Source organism: Daphnia pulicaria, chromosome 5 (assembly GCF_021234035.1).
Source record: "Daphnia pulicaria isolate SC F1-1A chromosome 5, SC_F0-13Bv2, whole genome shotgun sequence".
NCBI lineage: Eukaryota > Metazoa > Arthropoda > Branchiopoda > Diplostraca > Daphniidae > Daphnia > Daphnia pulicaria.
The window spans coordinates 3,008,468-3,030,768 of record NC_060917.1 but is presented as its reverse complement, the minus strand read 5'-3'; the positions used below and the strand labels follow the sequence as shown (position 1 = coordinate 3,030,768).

Genomic DNA, 22,301 nt, shown 5'->3' with positions numbered 1-22,301 from the left:
TCGTGGTTGACAAAAACAAAATTTTAATATGATGTAATTTAGGGGAAGGGTTTGATTTTATAGACAAAAGGACAAGACTGTTTTGAATCGTCGGGCCTTGGAATGGAATTATAGCGGGCATAGAGGTCGAACTAATAGCTGTCGATAATGGAGGGATGAGAACGTAAAAAGTTTTATTTCTTAAACCGAGCGACCAACCACGGAAAAAAGTTTGAGTTTGGGAGAACTTAACTTTCCTTCCAAGGACCCAAAAGGACCAAAAAGGGGATTTCCTACTCTTCCCTTATTTCCCGCTTCGATATCGGACGACTTTTTCCAAAAGAAAACCGGGGCCTTTCAGTTTCTTCAAGTTCAAGAATGGGTCGCACAGTGCAATGGGCGCACCGTAAAGAAAGTGTGCGCTACAGTAGAACCGACTGGAATCCAATATATATAGTTTTGAAGTGTGTGTGTTTTTTTTAAACATTTATTTCGTCATGCGGGCTAACTTTTTTCGTGCTGTAGCATTGCGAAAGTATTACGCCGAGCAAACGTCTGTCAGAGAACGGCCTTTAAGAGCTACAAAGCAATAAAGCCTTACCCTGTAACACGCACGCAGCGATGCGTGTAATAAAGTGAACTCATGCCTCGTAAATATCAAACGATTTCAACGGAAAGGATTCTCATCGCTGCTGGCAGGTAAAATCCACGAATATTATTGATCCTCTTCTGTGTTTTCCAACCAGTTTTCAAATGAATCTTGTTTATTTTTTCCTCCCTTTTGTTACGCATGTTTTGTTGCTGTTTTGTGCTGCCGAGATATCGTGTATCGCGCGTTTTGCTTTTAATAACCTGTGCACAGATGAGATGAATGGTTGAGTGCTTGGTGCATTGCCAGTAGTTGCAGACGAGGATAGTACTAGGGCGGTGATGTTGTTATTCTCGGAAAATTATTATTGTTCCTGGACCTATTGCTGTCCTGTACGCACACGGAAAATTCGAGCGTTTCAAGTATCCTATTTGTTTGGCGTGATTTCATGGCACGCGCTGAAGAATCATAAATGCCATCCGTTAGACGATGATACACCATTTCAACGAACGTGAAATAATAACCAGGATATTCTGAACCGTTCTGAACGTACGTGTCTATAGCAGATAAAAGAGCAGAAGTAGCATTCACTATTTTGTAAAAAGGAAAATGCCGGCCAACCTTACCGCTAACCTCGACCACAGCATAGGGGTTGGGATAGCACCATCGCGGTACGAATATTATTACGTCAATAAATCACTTTTGGGTTGTTGGTTGGGCTACACTAACTATGCTGGTGCTAAGCTTTCTCTTGGTCCTCGTCGTTTATTTCTACGTCGTCAGTACAAACTCATATTTTAGCTTACCAGTTTTTAATATCGTCAAGGGATTTTTCAGGGGAAGGGAAACATTGCGTCATTTGCTTCATTCGAACCAGTGGGATCTCTTGATCGCAGTTGAATTTTTATTTGGGTAAATTTACATCAAAATAGTAGCGTCAAATGAATTGAATCAGGCGAGGGCAAATATAGATTTTTTGAATTCAGAATGAAGCAGTGAACGTAAAGTCGTTATCCCTATGATTAAATGTCTAAATGTGTCGTTAACCGGGTTTTCTCTCCTATATGTGTGGTAGTTTTAGTGCAAGCTATGTAGTGAATAAGGAAACATGGTATTAAGGCACGTAAATCTTGTCATTAAGTTTTGACAGCTGCGGGAATTCGATTTATTCATGCCCATGTTCCCTTGTGTATACGTATGCATGCCTATATGGAACCCGTGATATGAGCATTTACTCCTGGACATTATTCAATCACCCAGCCAGATATCCCTATAGTCATGCGCAGATTTATGCACAATGTTTCGAACGCACGGTCTGAATCTCATAATAATGAACTAAACGTGTCTCAAAGCGCGTTATTTTTTTAACGTGAAAATGATGCAACCTTCCGGAAGATTTCATGGCTATTTTGATTTTATAATCGACTTAAAAAAACAAAAACCGAACGACTTTGCGACGTGTTGTTGTGCGTTTTTCATACTACCTTTCCGTAATGAAATTGCAACCGTTAAACTTGACGTCGAATTTGTGTTGTATAATAGCTTAGCTCTGCAAACAACTTTTTAAAAAGAGTTTGCAGGATCGTAACATCCAACCCTAACTTGCGAGTTTGTCAATTACTTAAAAGCTAAACTTGCATCCGTTTCTACCGGAAACACATATCCTCGTAAAGTATTGCGTTGACAGACAGTTTGGCGGCGAATTTTGCCGAGTATAATGTACTCTCCGTTGAACAGACTCCCTAGTCGCGACAGTGGGCAAGAAAAATCCAATATGGATTTTCGTGCCGCAGTTGATTTGGGCGATGAAATTTTTGCCATTTATTTATCTGTACTAGAGCAGAAGGGTAGGGTTCGAATAATCCTGTTTTAGCGACCATAAACTGCCCGGAAGAATATAGGGCTCGTTCTCGTTGTAGACTTCGTTTGGCGACGGATCCGAAATGGATGGTGATAGAAAGACGTTCGAATTTAGATGTGCACCATCACGCGTCTCGTCGAGTTGTGCGTAAATCTACTCGCTTCTCTCTCCCAGTCTCGTTCACGCACGATCCTGCAGCAGCCCCCACATCCCCCAACTGGACGGGGTGAACATAAAAGGAAACAATTTATTCCGATCCAATATAATGGACTCGCTCGCTCTTGGGCATTCCTCTTTGTCGGCCGATATTGTCTCCTTCGTCGTGTGTGATATTGTGGCCTTTACTGCCCTCATACTTGCCGCCCTTATTCCGTCGAGCCCCATAATATACAGGTAGATATAGCCTTCTTCCTCTCTTGCATGTACAATATCGTTGTCGATAAACGCGTGCAACAGCCGTCTCCCATATATAAGATCTGAGCTGAGCCGGGCAAGAAAGCACAACAAACTAGCTTGATAGATGGGCAAGGAGTATAGACGGGAGAAGAGAAGGGAAAAAAAAAGAAAGAAGAAATCTTTATAGCTTTTGAGAATGATTGATCGCCTTGGAGCGGAAGCAGATGGATAAGCCTGTTGCCGGTATATCATGTTTGCTTTTCCTCTTCTCCTTCTCTCTTGCCTGTACTCTTACACCGCCCTCCTACAATCGATTTCAAACACGGTACGCCTACGCAAACTTCCACAGAATTGAAATGTTATATAACTTTAGAGACTCGACGGAACATCAAAAGGTAAAAGTTTATTCCGGTTTATTCCCTATTGGCTTCCAAGAGGGTCCTGGGGTTGTGTTATGGTGGTTTTCGGTCTTTCTGCGGGTTTTGTGCAAATCTGTATTGAATCTTGTCCATCCAGGGCAGGCTTAATAAATTTTGTTGAAGAACAAGTTGATATGAAAATAATGCAGATGCGTTCAGCCGATGTTGAGCGCTGGCGATTAATAAACCGCTTTTATCGTTTTGGGCGGTTTGGATTTAGAGGGGTCGATTTTTTGGGGGGGGATCAAGGAATCGATTTTTATTTGGGGGGGGGGGGAGGAATGGGGTCTTACCGTTACCGGGGAATTATTTACCAAGCAGAAATGGTATTAGATTTAAACTAAAAATTATTCCCTCAACTTATTCGGTTATTTCCTTATCGGTTTTTAGCGGTTTAGATTTTGAAAGGGGAGTTTGATTTTTGTATAATTTGTTAATATCTAATTTGCATCGATATCTTATTATCGTAAGCATGCTGATTAGAAGAAAATTGGACAAGTGTCGTCTGCTTTAGATTAGTTAAAATTTCGAGACAAAGTTCAAGACTTCAAGCATGAAGCATGGTTCAAAATTTATATTCTTATAGATTTATTTGTGTTTGATAACAGTCAGACTCCATGCTGTTTAGCGGGTAATTAAAACAAAGAAAACTAATAGAATGATTGTGGGAGTTAAACCTGTTCCAAATATGTGAAATGTTAGTTCCTGACTAGCATTTATGATGTGATTGCCCTGTCGATGCATGGTAGTTTGTTTCTACTTAGTATGTAACTTTTTTTTTCCTTTTTTGCAGATTTGAAGCCAGAGACAACCATCATAACCACACAATATGCAAGTTTTTCTTGTACAGGTGTTAACCTGGTGCCAGCAACAATCTCAGGATCATCGCTTGGGTAATGATTTCCTTTACTTTAATTTACCTGTGACCTACTATATATTTTTATGCTGCATTACCTGTATCAATCCAGTGTATTACATGTAAACCTTTCATTCTCCCATATCCGTATTAATAATTAGTGGTTACTCAGTGTCTCATTTTTAACTTTTCCTGACTTGTTGTTTCTGTCAATATTTTTTCGTAACCCATTTTCTATTTTGATTTAGATTAAAAGCATCCCATTGCATTGGTTAATCGAGTTACGGATCTCTCTTTTTCCTCTTTCTTAAAAGTCCTCGAGTACGCCCATGTGAATGTGGGTGTATTCACGAGGACACTCTTACATCCCGGCTGGTGTAATTTAACTCTTCAGGGATGGATGGAGCAACTGTAGATGCCTGGCTGTATTTCCCAGGCCTAAAGGTAGGACAAATTTTTACATATATTCTCCCTTTTTTGACAATTTTTGTCGGCGTTGATTGTTAATCGTTACGTAGTCACGGAGTATGTTTATCCCTGAGCTAGGCGGTTGACTGCAAGTGTTTTTTCTCCGTTTTGTTTTTTCTCAGTAAGGATTTACTAAAAATCTTATTTGTCGAACGACTGCAGGCCCGGTTTTGTACCTCACAACTTTTTCTGTGGGTAAACGGTAAACAATCCAATTCAAGAACATTTTAACTTTAAACACTTAAACGCAAAAAGAAAAATTTTTTACCAAGAGGGACCTGCCGCCACACCGGCACCTCCTCGTAACATGTCGGTTTGATGGCCCACTGAACTGCATCGGTTCTATCGATTTCGCGTACGCTGTAGATTAATAATAATGCAATCTGCGAATGTGGAAGTGAGTTTAGTTTTTTCGAATTGTTTTGGATCTTGCGGCATCGCAGTGCCAGACCGTTTCAACAACAAGAAGGTGGCGAAGTAGTGGAAGTGAGTGAATCGATATTTCCTGGAAAAGAAATGCAGACCAAGCATGCTGCTGGATCTAATCAATGATCTGCTCGGCTTTCCTCTGAGGACACTGTGCTCAGCGATGAAATGTCACGGCTAGATGTGTCGCCAATTGAAACAGTAGAAAGCGATTCTGTGTTCACATTTAGTCACTTTTATTAGGGCTTTAGAGACTTCTGACGCCCAAATACTTTCTTTTTTTTTCTATCTTTCTCGAGCGAGATAATTGGATTTAATTGGGCGTGGGTGACGGTGACGGGCGGGTGGTGGTGGTGGATAATGCAATCATCTTTTGAAATTCGCTTTTCCTCTGCGTATGAATCCTATTGAACTATAGAGTCTTGTGGATAGTGACTCTAGTTGGATTGGGGTGTAAAGTGGCTTTGGGAGTCTGGCGTTTATTGCACGCCAGCAGAAAACCCGACACCCTTGAATATGGATAGTCCTAGGTGATTAATGGTAAACTTGCGAAGGAGATGATTCCCGACAGCGAAAATCTTGGCCAATGTAAACTCTATTTGCATTATGTAAATGATTCATCTTTTCGTTGTAGATACAGTATATATATATATATCTATGTGTATGCTGTATATCCGTTCCCCCCTCCCCCTCCTTTTTTTTTATTGATTAGTTTTCACAGTCCCCTTGGCTGCCATAGTGTGTGCGGCTTGCCCGTCCTTCTTCTTTATATATTCTCGCCAGAAAGAGAATGTACGGACGATGCAATGGTGTGGCCCGATCAATCTCAGTGTAGGCACTTTCAAGTCTATCCAAAGTTAGCACCCAGAAAGTTTCCGTTATCATTATCGTCGCCTTGTATATGGTCCCCGCTTCCGATTATTCTCGAGTTCCAGCGTAATTGCAATCCTGGCCCCTCCCGTTTTCCAACTGTCTGAGAGAAAAATCAATTGTCTTTCTTTATCACTTTTTTTCTGCTCTTTCTCTTTCCATCTCGTGTTTCAGCGACAACTGATGCGTCTCATTAAAAAAAAAAAAAAACGAGTCAAGAATCGTATAGAATGAAACAATCTGCCGTAATAGAGCAGATTCGGGAATGCGGAATAAGGAGGGAACCTCATATCATTTCTGGTCTGGATGCGAGGATCAGCTCCGCTGAATAACCCGCTCTCTGGGATGCCTGTGCAAACAGTTCGGTACTTTTTTTCATCTCTCCTCTCTTCCATTGAAAAAGTTGGTGGGTAGATGGAGTTTCTCTTGTGTGTATGTGTTTTTCTATCCAGTTTCAACTGGTGATTCCAAATTCTGTGAAATGATTAAAAATTCAGTTCCTTTAGTGTGTCGCTGCAATTTATTAAAGCATTGCGTTATGCACCGTAAAAACCAACGTGTATAGGACATGTAGTATAATGCTGCATACACGGAGGTCGACTTCTCGCACAAAATATAACTTCATAAAACAGCTGCAGGAAAAAAAAAAGTCCGATTCCCAAGTTGAACCGAGTATATAGATATCGCAGCAGCAGTCGGATATTTTCTCGTCGAGTGAAGGGGGGCGAAACAACATTGGGAGCTGCGGAATAAACAAAAGGTCAGGCAGTCGGTATGGCCGGTGCTCATACATAATGGATGACGTCGGCGATGCCTCATTGAATTCTCTCTTTGGGTCCTGGCTGATGTTGCTATATACACTGCGCGATCGCGTTATTCAACATTTCTACTACTGTGTCTGTCCTCGCTTCGTAGACTATAAACCTATGCATATAATATTAACAGTCTGCTGGATGCCATTGCGGCGCACTAATCCGGAAGGATGAACCTCCTCTGTTCTATAACCGTTAGGCTCGTCTCCGCAAACTCCTCTGCACAATACTTTGTATGTGTGTGTGTGTGGGTTAACGATTTGCTCTCCATAGACAACAGGGTAGTAGTATATTTACTTTCGTGTGTGTGTGTGTGGGTTAACGATTTTGCCTTGTCTGTCGATTCAGCTGAAAGAAGCGAAAGTGTTTTTAAAGAGGACGAAATGTCTGTATCGTGGAAACATTTCAACAAGCAACGACAAGTGGCCTGAGAGCTGTGCTCCGTTCTATCGTATGACTCGATCCTGTTACGAGAGAAGACATCGATCTCTGTTCGAGTTACAAGGTCTCGGGTAACATTTACACACTTTTAGGCTTCCGGCAATGCTGGGCCACGCAGCGCACACACAAAAAGGCGGATTTTGACTTTTTTTTTTGTCGGCTCTTATTTGTCGTTTCCCGCTGCGCGTTCTCTCTCTCTCGCTCCTTGCCACTTCCTGATGGAATGCCCATCACACCCGTAAAGTGATCGAGTTTGAGCATAGCACTATATATCCGCTACTTCCCCCCTTTGATGCCTTGATTCTTTTAGCCACTTGTTGAGACAGGGCTTTTACGTTTCCTTGGGTTCCAAACGAAACGGTGGAGGGAGTGAGCCCGGCGTCGACGTCGTCATGGAGCGGATTGAACACTCGTGGCACGGGTGGGGAGGAGGTTTACATGGAAATGATGAATCGTCTCGATGTGATTTGTCGCCAAGACCTCCAAGTCATCTTTCTTTCATCCTTCTAGCTGCCTGGATATTTTTCAACGTGTTTTCTCTCTCCACAGCGGTCCCTTTTCTGACTTGAGAGATGAGAAATTCGTTTTCTTGATCGTATATGTACACTATGTATATATTGGCGACTCTTTTTTTAAGGATGTGTTTTGCCCTGAGAAAACGAACGATCATTCATCTGAGTATTGGGAACGTATATCCGCCGCCTTAATAAAGAGAAGGCGACGTACTCTCTCATCTACAGCACGGCGACTATAGTCGAGATAGAAAGCTTCATAATTCATTCCGGGGAGTCTATATCGATTGCTCTGCCAGGAACACTGTTCCTCTTTTTCTTTTTCTTTTTTTTTCTTTTCTCTTATCCGTTGATCTTTTCACGAGCTTTGCCTAGTTCAACACACCCACCAGCAGCAGCAGCGGCAGCAGCAGCAGCGGCAGCAGCAGCAAAGCCAGCACGTTCTGTAAATCTGCCGTCTGCCACGGCCATGGTCCGAGCATATCAAACATATTAAGCGCTCGGTTCTGGCGACTAGGGAAAAGGTCCGACAGCAAGTTGTGAGAGACAAAGAGTTATACATCACTCGGCCGTCCTCAATTTGTCTCGACTTCACTCTGTACCGCTGCTCCTGCTACTAGAATATCCGGCGCTCCGACTTGCCCTGACTCGCTCTGATTTGCCAACAAGAGCAAAAGCCTATCGATCCTCTTAAGTGGGCAAACAATCAAATTGAGTACCTCGTTAATATCAAAGCTATAGGTGGAGAGTGGAGATGCCAGACTAAAGAGGCAAGCATTTTCACTCCCGGTTCTCTCTCTCTCCGTCTCTCTATGCATCCCGCCAACACGGAGCTTTCCAACGTTCAAATGATATCGCGTTATTTTATACATATTCTTCTTCTTCTTTTTCCGGAAATATTTGATCTCGTTATTGTTCATCGCGCCGTACAGTCGCCCGACTCGCTTTTTGCGAAAACCTTTGAAGCCCTTCAGCAACAAACTGAATCCGATGGAGCGTGTGACGAGGAAAACGCGGAATTTTACAGTGGGTACTCCGCACCCACCCTGTGCAAAATTTCTGTGCAGGGTAAAAGGAGTAGTATGCGCAGGAGTTAATGCATTGGATATTATACCAGTGATGACGAACGTTGCGTAACCTCTAACCTATGCCAACTGTGTGTGGAGAACTTGATATTTTGTCTCTCTGCTGCTGCTGTCAAAACGTTGTGGATATTTTCGTTTCTCCACGAATTTTAGCGCCATTGGGTCTTTAGGGAAACATGGGGCCACACAACTTTTCTAACAAGGGCGCGGTGCCTATCTGCGGATCCCTTAAACTGCTGTGCGCGTACAATCTGTTCCTGACTTGGTTTAAATTCGTCTAACGAGTCAACCCCGTCTACATTGTTGCCAATATCAATTCGGCTTGTCGTCGTCTTCTTCTAAAATCGATACGTTTGATTGTTTGTTCTCTTGTCCTACTTGTTCGACGTTGAATTCGGCGCCAGCAACAGTCCGCATGATGTCCAAAAACTAATGACGGCGACTTTCTTTTTATCGTTTCTCTTCTTATAGGCCCTCGTCACGTTCGCCGCACATCTCTCTGTTGAATTGTCTTTTCTTCTTCTGCCTGGATATAAATATCATCGGAGAGCGAGCGAGCGAGCGAGGAGTGCGCATGTGTCCCGTGTGTATATATTGGCGACTGCTGCTGCTGCTGCTGCTGCTGGCAGCGCCTATCCGAGTGTCAGTGCTGTTGTCGTCCACCGCCACAGCACAGTTCCCAGCACAGCATCCAGCAGAGTCTCTCCGCAGTGTAGCGCCGAAAATCTAACCGTCCAAACCAGGAAACTTTGACAGCGGCGCGTGCCGACGATATATAATCAAGACGGCAAGGCCCTCGCCGCTTTAGTGCGCCCTGTGCCTGTGCCCAGTGAAGTCTGTCGATTTTGGGTCCCGCCAGACGTTTGCGTTTGGAACACCATGGACCATCATCATCACTTTCACTACCGTCACCAACAGGAGCACCAGCAGCAGCACCAGCAGCCCGAGCAGCAACAAGAGTTGGAAGAATGGCACCAACAACTCGATCTCGAGCATCACATTCGCCACTGCCAGTGTTCTTGCAATCACATGGGCTACGGCAATTACTGGAGTTACAAGGTAGGCAGTGAGCAAAACTTTTCTTGTACTATATTCAAAAGAAAAAACGTGGGCGTGTCACTCACATTTCGGCGCCCGTATCTCTCAGACTGTCGATTCATTGACATAATACGGAACTGGGGGAGATGTCAAGACCTGCAGTTGTTGTTGTTCTACCGCTGGCGGGCGGGTAACAGGGTATATTGGAGAAAAACAATTTTGTCTGTTCTTATGTCAGCCGGAGCTGTCTAGCCCCTCTGTCTTTTGCGCCGATCGAAACGTCAATCATTTTGGCATGGCGCAATCTTGATTTTTCCCCCCTTTATTATTGCTGTTCATTTTGGCGATTGGAAATGACTGGCTGCCGACGACGCCTCCGTGTTGTATTATATAGGCGCATCTTCACAACAAAACGCCGGGGTTCTATCTAATATATTATTAGGGTGCCACTGAGTGACGAGAGAAAAAAAAAAGGGTTCGCGCTGGCAACGGATGTTGACATGTTTTTCTGACGCCATCCGACTTGGTTTTTAATATGCCGGTGATTGGTTTTCTTTTCTTTTTCTTCATTTATTTTGCATTTTTCTTCGTGGAAGGCAAACTTTATTTTTTATTATAAGCGTAAGAATAATTGAAATTGCCTTGGTCTTTATCGATTTTGATCTTCTATTAGTCTCCCTTTTTTTTCTTTCCTCCTTGAACGTTCCGAGTTTTATCGCCGGTGCAATTTTAGGCCAATAGAAAGACCCACGTAGAGTCTCTCTTATGTATGTAGTGTACCAGTCTACCAGCGTGGATGTGCTGTTGGTTTTTTTTTTTTTTTTTTCCTTTCCTTTCCACGGTAAGGAACACGTCCCTTTCATCATCATCAAATGGCAAGTCTCATCAGGCGAGCTTCTTTGACGCTCCTCGGCCAACCAATATGGGTGGCAGCAGTTGTATATCATCTACGGTTAGAGACTCTAGCCAACACAACATTTTCGCCGCTGTGGTGGAGAGTAAAAAAGGACGAGCGGCGAACGGAAGAAGAAGAAGAAGAAGCAGCAGCTAGTCTAAGAAAGTCCGCTGGGATCAGCAGATTTTCGTTGACGTGGCTGGAAAGAGCTTTTCTCAGCGACTCTAAGAGATAGTCCGGGGAAGGAGAGAGAGAAGGAGAGAAAAGAGATGGGTAGACGGGAAACGGTGGGGGGTGGAAATGCGTCAAGAATGAAAATTCAAAAGCACGCACGCAACGTTTCTCCTCCTTGAGCTCAGACGTTGCTACTGCTGATGGGGGTATTGTACAGTGGCTTATAAATTCTATTATTGAAGACCAAACGCAATAGTTGGCGCGTAGTAGATGTTTGGTAACATTTGATTTGTCATTTCCTTCCAACCGACTTTCTCCCCCCGGTGATCGCCAGAAAACTCTTCGGGAGACAGCAGAATGTCGCCGAGCATCTCAAACTTGTTTGTGTATTATTCAGCGTGTGTCATCATCATCCCTTTCTCCTTAGTGAGACCACAAGGAATTGATCAGGAGAGAGGATCGTCTGCGGATTACACACAAACATTACGAAACAACCCAAAAAAAAAGCACGGTTGATTTCCGGATTGTGAACGATGGAGCGTAAGAAATGATGGTCTACTAAGAGAAAACAACAGCAACAACCATCTCCGGACTGTCCAATCTTTGTTAAGCAACCCCATCTCTTCACTTGGTGCTTGTATTTACTACTGGCAGGAGGCTGTTATGCTGAGCATCTGGTGCGGCCAGTCTTTACACACCCACCGCATGAGACAGTAATAATAGACGGAGATATACTTTGCGAGATTGATCGTCAAGAGCATGCGGATCTTGTGCTTGCTGCAAGGTAATTGTTTGCTTATCGATCGACGTGGTACAGTATCGCTGCTGCCTCCTCATCTTACCGTTGTGCCGAAGAAGAGCGGGTGGGAGTATCATAAGTATTAGGCTCTTCTATATAGATACGTGGGACTTGAGACAATATGGGAAGCGAATAGCCCAGACCCCCCCCCCCCCAAGTCCCGTATTTATAGTATAGGCTTAATGTCTTTCTTGACTCTTTATTCGTCCCGCATTTTCTTCCGCTTTTTGAAAGAGAGGGAGGAGGACGGAGTGAGCAATAGGCATGTGATATATCACAACCGTTTTTCTATGGCGCAATCAAAAAAGGAGCGTTTGATACCTCATCTCTGGATTGCCCAGTCTCGTCTATTGGGCTAGTAGCAATACAACAACAACAACAATAAACTCTCCAGGCTTTCCCACCTGGGATAGAAATGGTTGATTCGAGATGGATAGAATGAAAAGATGCGGATCGATTTGATACCTATCCCGCTCCTATTTCTTGTGCGCTAGGGTGGGTGGCGCTTCTATTGGATTTTCATTTGAGTCGATATCAGATAAGTCTGAGCCCATCTCTTTTTATTCCTCTGCCGTCAAATACTGATGGAAGCTCGATCCCAAATCGACGAGTGTGTGCACGGTGACTTGGCAGGGCGCGGAACCGCAGATCAAACGGACGATATCGATCTATTCCTCCACCACCGCGTTATGTGCTGCCGCCTCGATGAAATGACGTTCTTTTTTGTGTCAATCGTCCGCCGTATCTGTTTATTCACCGGCGTAGACATTCCAATATGATCTCTTGTACTAGTAGCAGCAGCAGCAAGCTCTTGTCGCATCGATCGGCTACGTCGTACAACATGACGAAACATGGCAAAGAGTTAGAAAAAAAAGGTTGAATGAAGAAGTCGAGTTGCTGCTGTTACCGGTGCGTGTTTGTTCAACCATCCGGATCGGGCTGGCGTTTCTACACGAGCAGAAATTGAAATGCGGGAATGAAAAGAATTTATTGCATTTCCAGCGGTGGCTGTTTTTATTGACGTTAGCGCCGTATATTGCTATCGTTAAGCCTTTGAGGATTAGTAGCTCTTGTCGCTGGCTGCTTTTTTTACGCCTTTTTATATGATACCTATTGTTGTTGGAGAGATTCCACACGACAAACCTCGGGTCTGTCCCGGTGCCGGATGATTGAAACGAATCATGTGTGTCGTCTTTCGTGTGGTGTATCTGTCACGGAAATCTCCAATGCCAGCCATGAATGGAGCCCATTATCGTTTGCTTGGATTCATATCATCGCCCAGGTAGGCCGCAAACTTGGCTCTGATGGCAACACAATGCTACACTAATACAGCAACCACCGCTAACAGCGTTCGGCTGAATTTACAGCAGTGGCAAACATTACAATTTTTTTTTTCACGACGTAAAACTTTGTCCGCTCCTTCCACATTTTCCGCTCTTTGTCAATTTTTTGTCTTTTCATAGCCTGAATAACCTTGTCTCGAAAAATCACGCAAGGGAAGGAAGAAGAGCAGTTGTTCCTTCCTTCCTTCCCCTGAAGCCGTTTTTCCGTTTTCCTGCCCACGCGTGGAGCTCTACATCAAAGTCAACAGTCGAATCAAGTGAATTAAGTTTTGAATTATTTCGTGCGTGGGGGGAGGGGGGAGACTAGCTCTATATAGATTGAGATCCTTGTTTTCTTCATTTCGGGTCTCAAAGATTTCATTATACATACATGCGCGTTTACCAGTGTTTAGCCTGGCAACGGAATATTGCGTTTTTTCTCTCCAAAGTCGTTTCATCTCGCACTTTCCATTGTTCCTCTGCAGAGTTTGACGAGTCTCTTTATTTAAAAAAAAAAAAAGAGCCGGTTTCTAAATCTATGACTTTTTTGTCAGCAACGAGTAACATGATATGGTATTAGACGGGCGTTGGAATTTGTTTTTTACTCGGCAGAGCACGGGTCCGTGTAAAATCGAAGGTCGATCGAGCTTGCAAAAGAAGACTTGTATCGGTTTAAGGGAAATGAAAGAAGAAGAAGAAAAAAAAGGGGAGAAATAACGAGAGGAAAAGATGCATTTATTGGAGTGAAGCCTTAAGTAAGATTGCCGGAAAAGCGGGCAGCGGAAGAAAAAGAGATGGGAAACGAGCAAGCAATCTCGTTGAGAGTTCTGCTGTATTTGCTGCCGGTATAGTACAGAATCGATCGGCTTACACACGCGTATCAGTCCAAATCGGGGGAACCAACTCGTTACATGTAAATCATATGTAAAATGGAAGTCTAAGGGAAAACTATGACTATAGGGGGTTGGGCTGTCTTGTTGGGCCAAAAAAGAAAAAAGGCGGACAACAGAAAAAAAAGGAGAAAAACCGCAAGTCTCCATATCCTTCTCTCTTTTTTATGGGGTATCCAATTTGTCTGTTAAGCTTCTTCTTTGAACCTTTTTATTTTCTTCTTCTCCGGCCGGATTCAAATGCGCCAATCACAGTTGCAACGTAGCAGACTAGACGAAGTTTGCGACAAGTCAGAGCTAATAATTCCCGGAAGGCGTGAATCGATCAAGCATTTTTTATTCTTCTTTTTTTTTTTTTTTTTCTGCAACACGACGCACTCGAGACTGAGACGAGAAAATACGGCAGCCAGAATTCAGCACAGTTGAGTTCACGGCTGCCCGATGTTCTTTTATTCCGAGTGCAATCAAATGAAAAGGAACCGGCGAAATCCTCTTACGTATTACATAGAAAATGACTGTAGTATAGCGTAGTACACCCGACAAAGATGCCAGAGCAACGTTTCCGACAAGATGATTTGCCACTTTGCGTCACTCGACGGCCAGTCTATTTCATCGAGCAATTTTTGAACACATTTTTTAGTGCCATGACAATGCCTGATGTATTTCTGAGTCACATTGACGTCGACTTGCCTTGGCTATTACCTCGGCAACGCGTTTGTTTGCCTGGCCCTTCCCCCCCCCCCCCTCTCTCGCTCTCTCTCTCGCCATGGCCAAATGGATAGAGTGTACATCTAGACTCTTGTAGACGATGCCGTGGCAACAGACGCTGCGTGACCAGGCGTCGCGTGACTTTTCCGCCAATCAGCTGGTGTATTGTGCCGGACTGGATGTCAACATCTTGTGTATAGCATTATGATTGCCTCGTATGTCTACACTTACAAGGCTGTCTTAGCACCTTATAAACAAGCTCACAAAATCTACCCAAAGAAGCAAAGCTAACTTTCCTCTTTTGTCCTAGCTGCTGCATCTGTGTGGTAACTGAAATCGTCACGTTCGCCGGCCCGTCACTTTTTTTTTCTTTGCTCCGCTATTTATGCCAATGCGTCTTTTTCTTTATTGCATTGAAGTTGACCGAATGCCACCAAATTGCAGACGCCTTTGTCAGAAAAATCGGGACCATGATCATTAGTAATGATTTGGATAGTTGATTGCGAATTTTTATTTTGAAATGATTCAACCGAGATGGTCCGTTGCAAACTGGACCATCTTATTTGACAGAGCCCTACAATTATGTGTTTGAGACATCCAGCAGCAGCAGCAGTAATGGGCCCTTGAGTGAGTTTCGCTCCACAGTCTCGTTGATTTCTACGAACCTTTTCGCCATTCATTGGAACTCGCAATTAATTTAAATGGGGTGGAGAGTTGGACGTTGCCATGGGTTTAGATTACTAATTGACAAATGTTTGGTTTACACCGTTGCAATTTAAATCAGATTGTGTTTCAAACGAAGATGTCCGATAATTAATCGCGCTTTGGACAAATTTAAACATATATCCTGCGTCTGCGTCTAATGCCGATTTTTCGTGTTCACGAGTGACCAAGCGAATTATTTTCGTAGAGGCTACGAGCTTTTGATTAGAATATGGATGGGTATTGAAAATTGAGAAAGATTGCTTGACGTCATCATGTTCTTGAAGAGTCACGTTAGCGCTCGATATAGAACTGGCGACATTTTTAGATTAGACTCTCTCCTCGGCTTGATCTGGAGTGTATAGAGTCCGTCTTTGATTGAATGCGTTTTCTCAACAGGGTATTCCGTGTTCGTCGAAACTTACTTACACGTTTCCCTTACGAGCATATACGAGACTTTTCGATGGGGCTCAGGATCAACATCGTCGCCGATTAGGTCGATCAAAGTCCCGGGTAACTTGGAAACGTCTAAAAATTGTCGAGCGCAGCACCCCACGGTCGTTTCTCTGCTAGCTGATAATTTTAAGCCAAGTCGTTTATTTGTTTGTTTGTTTGGCTCGACGGCCTTAGCTTTTATTCCTACAGGGATAAAATAGATGACCACCCGTTACGGGACGATGGACATTCGACATGGTTCAATGAAAAAAGCGAGAGGCGTCCAAAAGATAATAACGCCAATGGTCCTTTGTTCTCGGCGATCGTCCGACCGAGAGAGAAATAGATTGTCGCTGGGGCTTCTAGCAGCTCGGACTTTCCGACATGTTTGATTGAACACGACTCTTTGTATTAAAGATCAACGAGCATCATCGTCTTCAGTGCAAATCTGTAGATGGCCATGGAATGGATGACCGAAGTTGCTGGGTGCGATCTCTTGGAACTCTCTATCGGAGACCAACAGCAGTCATCACGAAAGATTGTCGCAATATGTGCCAAGTGCTGGACGCCCATTTGGTGGCTCCTGTGCAAAAGTTCTTTCTCAGCTTGGGAACTAAAAACGAGACGTGAGTGCATCAGCGGACGTTGCAATCGTATAGCCAGTCAACGATGATGAGCAAGTTACTCTCGACTTAATTAGAATGCTAATGAATCTGCAACCTTTCCATCTTATAGGGCTCAAGTTTCTCCCGATTTTTCCCCGACTGCCTAGTAGTCACGTATACTAGCCGAGTTGGAAACACGAAACTTTTGAGACTTGTCTTTATAAAAAAAGAAAACTACTCTTTTCTACAGTTTGGTTCTAGAAAAATCGTATCTATTTCACACGAAACATTTCCTTCCAACCTGGGTCTTTTATACTTGAAGTTGTCGTTGACTTTATTTATCATCGTGTTGAATCGATTCAAGTCGACAGTTGCCGACTTTTATTGCTGTCAGCCGCTTTTGTTCGGCCCTTTCTGAGCCCCAAAACACGTCAGAGAGAAACTACCAAAGCCGGGGGCCAGAAATTCGACTAAAACTGTCAACTCGGATCGTCAAAAGGTTGCTAGGAAACGAAAAGTTTTGACATCTTCGCGTCTTATTGCTTTTTTTTTTCGTCCTCTTTTCATAAGACGTCGAACAGCTCAATGTTGTTTGTTGTTCCTCTCAATTGTTGTCTCTTTTACACAAGGTTAAAAACCCAGTTTGATGCGCGCTCTTAACTTCATTTAACGACGAGTTAAACGACTGGGATGCAAGAAAGGGGGGAGGGGGCCTAGACTTGGGGATATCATAAACGCTCGTACCATTATCTCTCTCTCTTCTCCCAGCTCGTTATCTCCTTTTCAGGGTAACGTCCTATAGCCTAAAGAATGTCACAAAAAGAAAAAAATTGAAGAAACGACAATAGGAGAGAGCCAAAAAAAAAAAAAAGAGAAAAAGAAAGGCAGTCCAAGAGATGAGGCATCGACTGAAGGACTTGGCCCGATCCTGAGATGGAAGGTTTGATGGTAGTGATGCTTTGCTGCTGGAGAGCGGCCACACCCAGCGGGCTAAAAGAAAAAAAATAAACAACAAATACAAGGAATACTAAGAGAAATCTCCCTCCTCACTCTCCATATACAGCAGCAGCCCACCCCAAATAACTGGGATCCGATTAGATACGGTGCCAAAGAGTCGCGATCGGAAGAGAGTTTTGAACGACAATGCAAGCCGGACGAAGTGACACCAGCGGCCAATGTTTTGTTTGTTCTTTTTTCTCTTCCGTCCGTGACAAAGAAAAGGAAGCAAAAAAAGAACCTAGCTAAAGGAGAGCTATCAGTCTAGGAGCGTGCAGTACTGCTGCTGCTGCTGCTGGTGTATTTATTTATACTCAATGGCCTGGACGCAAGTGTTACCGGCCACTACTCGGCTCCCAGTTGATTTTTGGCTCTGGGGTCGAGAGCTCGGAAACGCGTCGAGCACAAACATGGACGTATTTCTTCGACGTCTCTTTCTGTGTGCTTTCTCATCTCTCGCTCTTGACTCTGGGACTTTTTGCCTCGTGCACGATCTATGCAGCGCTTGACCCGTCAGTGTCATCATTTCCGGTGGCTGCGCTTGTCAAACAGTTCACGTCGCTCGCCGTTGTCGCATATTTTATCGCAATGCAATTGCCAGCGGGACGCTTTTTCAGTCGACAAATAACAAGAAAATCCGAGCCGAATGCGCTAGGCGACAATCGATAAGGATATGCAAAGCGGATCGCGGGCTCCCAATCTGTCGGCATTATACCCCCCACCAGCAACGCGCCCGCTTTATAATATCAATTTTCTCCAACGGAAATTCGAAAAAAAAAAATAAAAACATTTCTTGACTTTATTTGGTGATTGAACAACGGAGTTGGTACCACCTTTATATCGAATCATCAGACAGGAAACAACTACATGCGCTACTGTCCCCCAATTCGAATGTAATTGAAAATTAGGCAAATCTCCGTTGGTTATTGGCGAGTGATTTGAATGACGATAGAAGAACGCCCCCTTTTTTTTGGTTGTATTGCTTTACGTAGGGGACTCGGCTATGGGTGGCCGCAGCACCCGAAGCAATCGAAAAATTGGAGGGAATTGCATCATTGGCTTTTTCGGTTCGATCCAATTTTTTGGTGATGCAGTTCTCGTGCGCAAACATCGGCGCTACCAGCAGCCTTGCCCGTGAGCTGATGTCCCCCTCTTCTAAAAGAACCGAGAGGAGACGACACAAGCGGACGCAGAATTTTCCTATTTTCTTTCCTTATTTATGATGATGACGTTGATAGGCCTAGAACTATTTGTGTGTGTGAAAGATGAAGAAAGAGAAGAACGGCATGAAAGAGATAGAATATGTTTGGTTCCATTCCATCGCGGTTCGCTGTCGGCCAAGAGTTTTCTTGAACGAAGAGGCGGAAAAAAAGGGCGAGGAAATGGCGTGAGTGGGTGGGTTTGGGGGTACAACAGCTGCTTCCTATGAACCGCTCACGAATAAAGAAGGCAGGCAGCGGCTGCAGCTGTGAAAAAGTCAAGATGATGCCAGGATAGCTTCGCAGTTCTCACATGAAAGGATTCCACCTGATCACAGAAATGGCAGGACTAGCTGGCTGGCTCCGGCCTGGCTCCGGCCTGGCTCCTTCGGTCTCGAAATGATATTAGTCCACCCAATATCGACGGGGGAAAACCCCGTCAGCTTCCCCCTTCGTCTATTTTCTCGTTCCCGCGCTAAATGAAAACCAGTGACGTCACTTTCGACACGCCGAGTCCGCAATAACAACCTCTGGGGGCTTCGGGAGAGTCAATATATTTGACGTAAGGCTTCTTTGTTTTTTAAACTGAAGTAGCGAATTATTAGTAAAAAAACAAAACAAATAAAAGCTTCCGTCGACTTGGTGACGTAATCGAACGGAATTTATGGGGTTGGAATTGCAACGACAAGTATCGGTTACAAGTGGCGAACGCTAGACATATACGTAGGGCATAGCTTAACTCTCCATTATTACAAACTCTTTCACGAAAATCGAAAAACCCTTAACTTTGAAAAGGTTTCAGCCACGACTTTTATTTTTCCCCCGATCGAGTTTGTTCGCTGTAACGAATAACTATGGCGTGCTTGCTCACCCGCAAACGATATCAATATCAGGCGTAGTCGAACCAGTTTATTTAAATGTCTCTCCTTTTTAAAAGAAAAAAAAAATCTGTTCTCTAATTGGCTTTTCTTTTGAGGAAATAGTGAGTCCTACCTACGTGTTGGTTATGTTTTATAGGCTGCTGGAATGCCTTTGCAGCGCGTATACTCGAGTTTTGGGCTTCGTTATAAAAAAAAAACGAAAGATTGGTTTCGTTAGATTATTATCTTTCGACTCTGGGTTCTCTCTCTATAGACTTTTGCAGCTATACCGTATACATACACAAGACACACATGGGTGCCCAGGAAGGACTCGTCTCCTTCCCTCGTCTCTGCATGCGCGCTCTTTTCTCTAATGGGGTCACACCTTGGGAACTTTTTTTTTTATTTTTTATTTTGAAGTGTAGTTCCGCTGTATGTTGAGTCGAGTTCACAAGAGAAGACAGACAGTCAGACGAGTCGAAAGAGGAAAGAGAGAGACCTCATGACTTTTGCATTTCCAGTCGACCGGACTGGTAACTATATATGCAGTACTGGACATTTCGTATTCTGCTCTTTCTATAGAGAGCCGAGTCATTGAAAACTTTTGAAGGGGGAGGAGTACTACTGCTATATCTTGGGGAAGACGGGAATAAGAATGGAGAGGATGGATGGTCCTCTAGCGACTTGACAAGTCTGCTGGCACTTTGCTCTTGTCACTCAATTTGAATGGCCCTCTGCTGAGGACTGCTGGGCGCTTCTTCAAAGGTAAATAGGCACCAGCACCCCCTGTAGTGTAGTTTTTAACAAAAGGGAGCCAAAAGAAACGGCGATGGCAAACAGTATGCACAGACGGACGGGCGGACGGGCCGTCGGACACGCCCGGCGGGAGATGATGAGATGGAATAAGCAAAAAGAGAAAAAAAGGAAGGAGATGGAGCTGTTATTTCCTTATATTATTCCTTGTATGTTGTTCTGTTTTGATTGCCGGCGTCCTCGGCGTCCTCTCGTTGTTCCATTTCAAAACTCTCCTTTGCGAGCAGCTGTGATTGCTCAACCCAGCGGTATGGTGAGCATTGTGCCCACAAATCATGCCCCCGTGTTCTCTCCCGGGACGTTCATCTTTTTTGTTCCGCTTCAAGCCAAGTCTTGCCGTTCCAACAACAGCAGCCCCTCCTTTTTTTTTGGTTTTAACTTGAAAGCAAAACGATATGCTAAGCTCTCTACGCTATACTGCTTCGCCTAATAGTAGCCATTACGCAACAGCATGTACCGTTTCTTGTGCACCGAATTTGCGTTTCGTAGCCATGAAATGGATCGGCCATCCGAACGCTGCGACTTCCACATGGATCATCAGAATGAACTGAACAAATCTTTCTCGTGAATAGATGGAAAATGGAATGCATAGTTGAGACTTTACTTTACAATTGTTATCTTTAATGAAATAGCAGCTGGAAAAATCAAAAATGAATGTTTGTTCAAACACGAGTTTATTTGATAAGTAACACGTTTTTACCCGACTAATCAATGGAATCATTGTTTCAACAGGATAATTTGGACAAGATCGGCGACGAATTTCTGGTGACGCCCAATTGCGTCAGCAATAAAACACAGCCGTGCAGCTCACCGGGCAGTTTCAACGGCCGATCTGAATTCTCTTCTTCCTCAATACCGGCCGGTTATTACGGCCAGAATGGAGGCGGGACGATTCCGAGAAACCACCGGCGACTGCATCAACACTACTCCACCGGCGGTGGCGGCGGCGGCATCGTCGAAAGTCATTTCCTATCGCCGTCGAGTCAGGCGTCAGCCGCCTCGGCTTCGTCTGCCCGTCGACATCTGCCGCATCCGCTCAACGGTTCGGCGTCGATGGTTGCCGAACCGGGTCTCGACGCCGACGACTTGATGAACGACGATAGCGACTCGGCTTCGCAGCAGTCTAGCCGACCAGCAGGCAAGTCAAAGTCGTTCATTTCTCGTTAGCGCTTTATTAATCAGAATGCCAATCATAATGATGCCCCACGGCTGTCGCTGTTTCCTATCAACACTTTATTGTCTCCGCGTAAGACAGCAGCCGGGGTATATAGCAGACACATAGAGAGGAGAAGCGCTTTACCTACTCCCGTCTCTCGACTTAGTGAGCGACAATGTCTGTTAACACACAACAGGCCGGGGCTTATCTATAATGCGCCCGACACAGGCTGAGTGCACACAATGCTTGTTGCTGGACTTCATAATCATCTTAATAATAATAATAATAACAATAATAATGCATCGACAGTTTGGCGTAATAAGAGCAAGTGATTGAATTAGACAATCAACAACCCTGTGCCATTACATTCGAGAGTACTACTTTGTCCGGCCAATGTTGCATGTCAAGAGTCTCTCTCTCCTCAGCTTGGCGCTCCCAATGTCTTTATTCGACGTCACGCTCTCGTATTTCTACTGCCCCCCTTTCGCTCAACTGTTTTGTGTGATGACAAAGTTTCCGGTCATTGCGTCTTCGGCTGGCGAATTGGAAAATGAACGAGGGAGCGACTACGTGTGTGACACCCGCCGTTGCAGTTGGCCGGGGCTTATAAAGCAGCATCAAATGCCAGGAGGGCACTTGGGCGACTGCTGCTGCTGCTGCTGCTTGTCCATTCCATCACGGTTCTTATATTAGCGCAGTAGATGCCCTGCCTCGGTGCGCTCTCTCAACAAACAGCCAGCCATTACGAGGCGTTAAGACCACTCTTGATGCATAATGAAACGGAATACTTGGGATTATTGGACTATGAAGCAGCAGCTAGCACGGGAATCGCCCCGTCGTAGTACGTTTACGACTATACCGGGACCTGCCACACCCGCTACCCGTAATGATGTCGTGTATTTTCGTGATTCTAAATAAAAAACGAGAAGGACGTCGTTGATTTATAGTTTTTCAACACACATAATAACGACCAGACTTTTGAATGCTTATCCTAT

General features: G+C 44.3%; 1 protein-coding gene and 1 long non-coding RNA gene across 2 annotated transcripts; both read left to right on the top strand.

The window, feature by feature from the left end:
* Window positions 1–263: 263 nt before the first annotated feature.
* LOC124341610 lies at window positions 264–4,452 on the top strand. The gene is made up of 3 exons (XR_006918531.1): window positions 264–678; window positions 4,038–4,137; window positions 4,349–4,452. It is a non-coding gene; the product is annotated as an uncharacterized LOC124341610 (long non-coding RNA).
* Window positions 4,453–4,500: 48 nt separating this feature from the next.
* LOC124340706 lies at window positions 4,501–21,317 on the top strand. The gene is made up of 3 exons (XM_046793312.1): window positions 4,501–4,544; window positions 9,186–9,773; window positions 20,883–21,317. The coding sequence occupies exons 2-3, from the start codon at window positions 9,594–9,596 to the stop codon at window positions 21,315–21,317; spliced, it is 615 nt and encodes a 204-aa protein (XP_046649268.1). The 5' UTR covers window positions 4,501–4,544; window positions 9,186–9,593.
* Window positions 21,318–22,301: the final 984 nt, after the last annotated feature.

Bases quoted from the DNA above. Each gene is read 5' to 3' on its own strand.
- LOC124340706 (XM_046793312.1), top strand. From the start codon at position 9,594: ATGGACCATCATCATCACTTTCACTACCGTCACCAACAGGAGCACCAG. The intron at 9,774-20,882 runs GTAGGCAGTGAG...TTGTTTCAACAG, and splicing joins GCAATTACTGGAGTTACAAG to GATAATTTGGACAAGATCGG.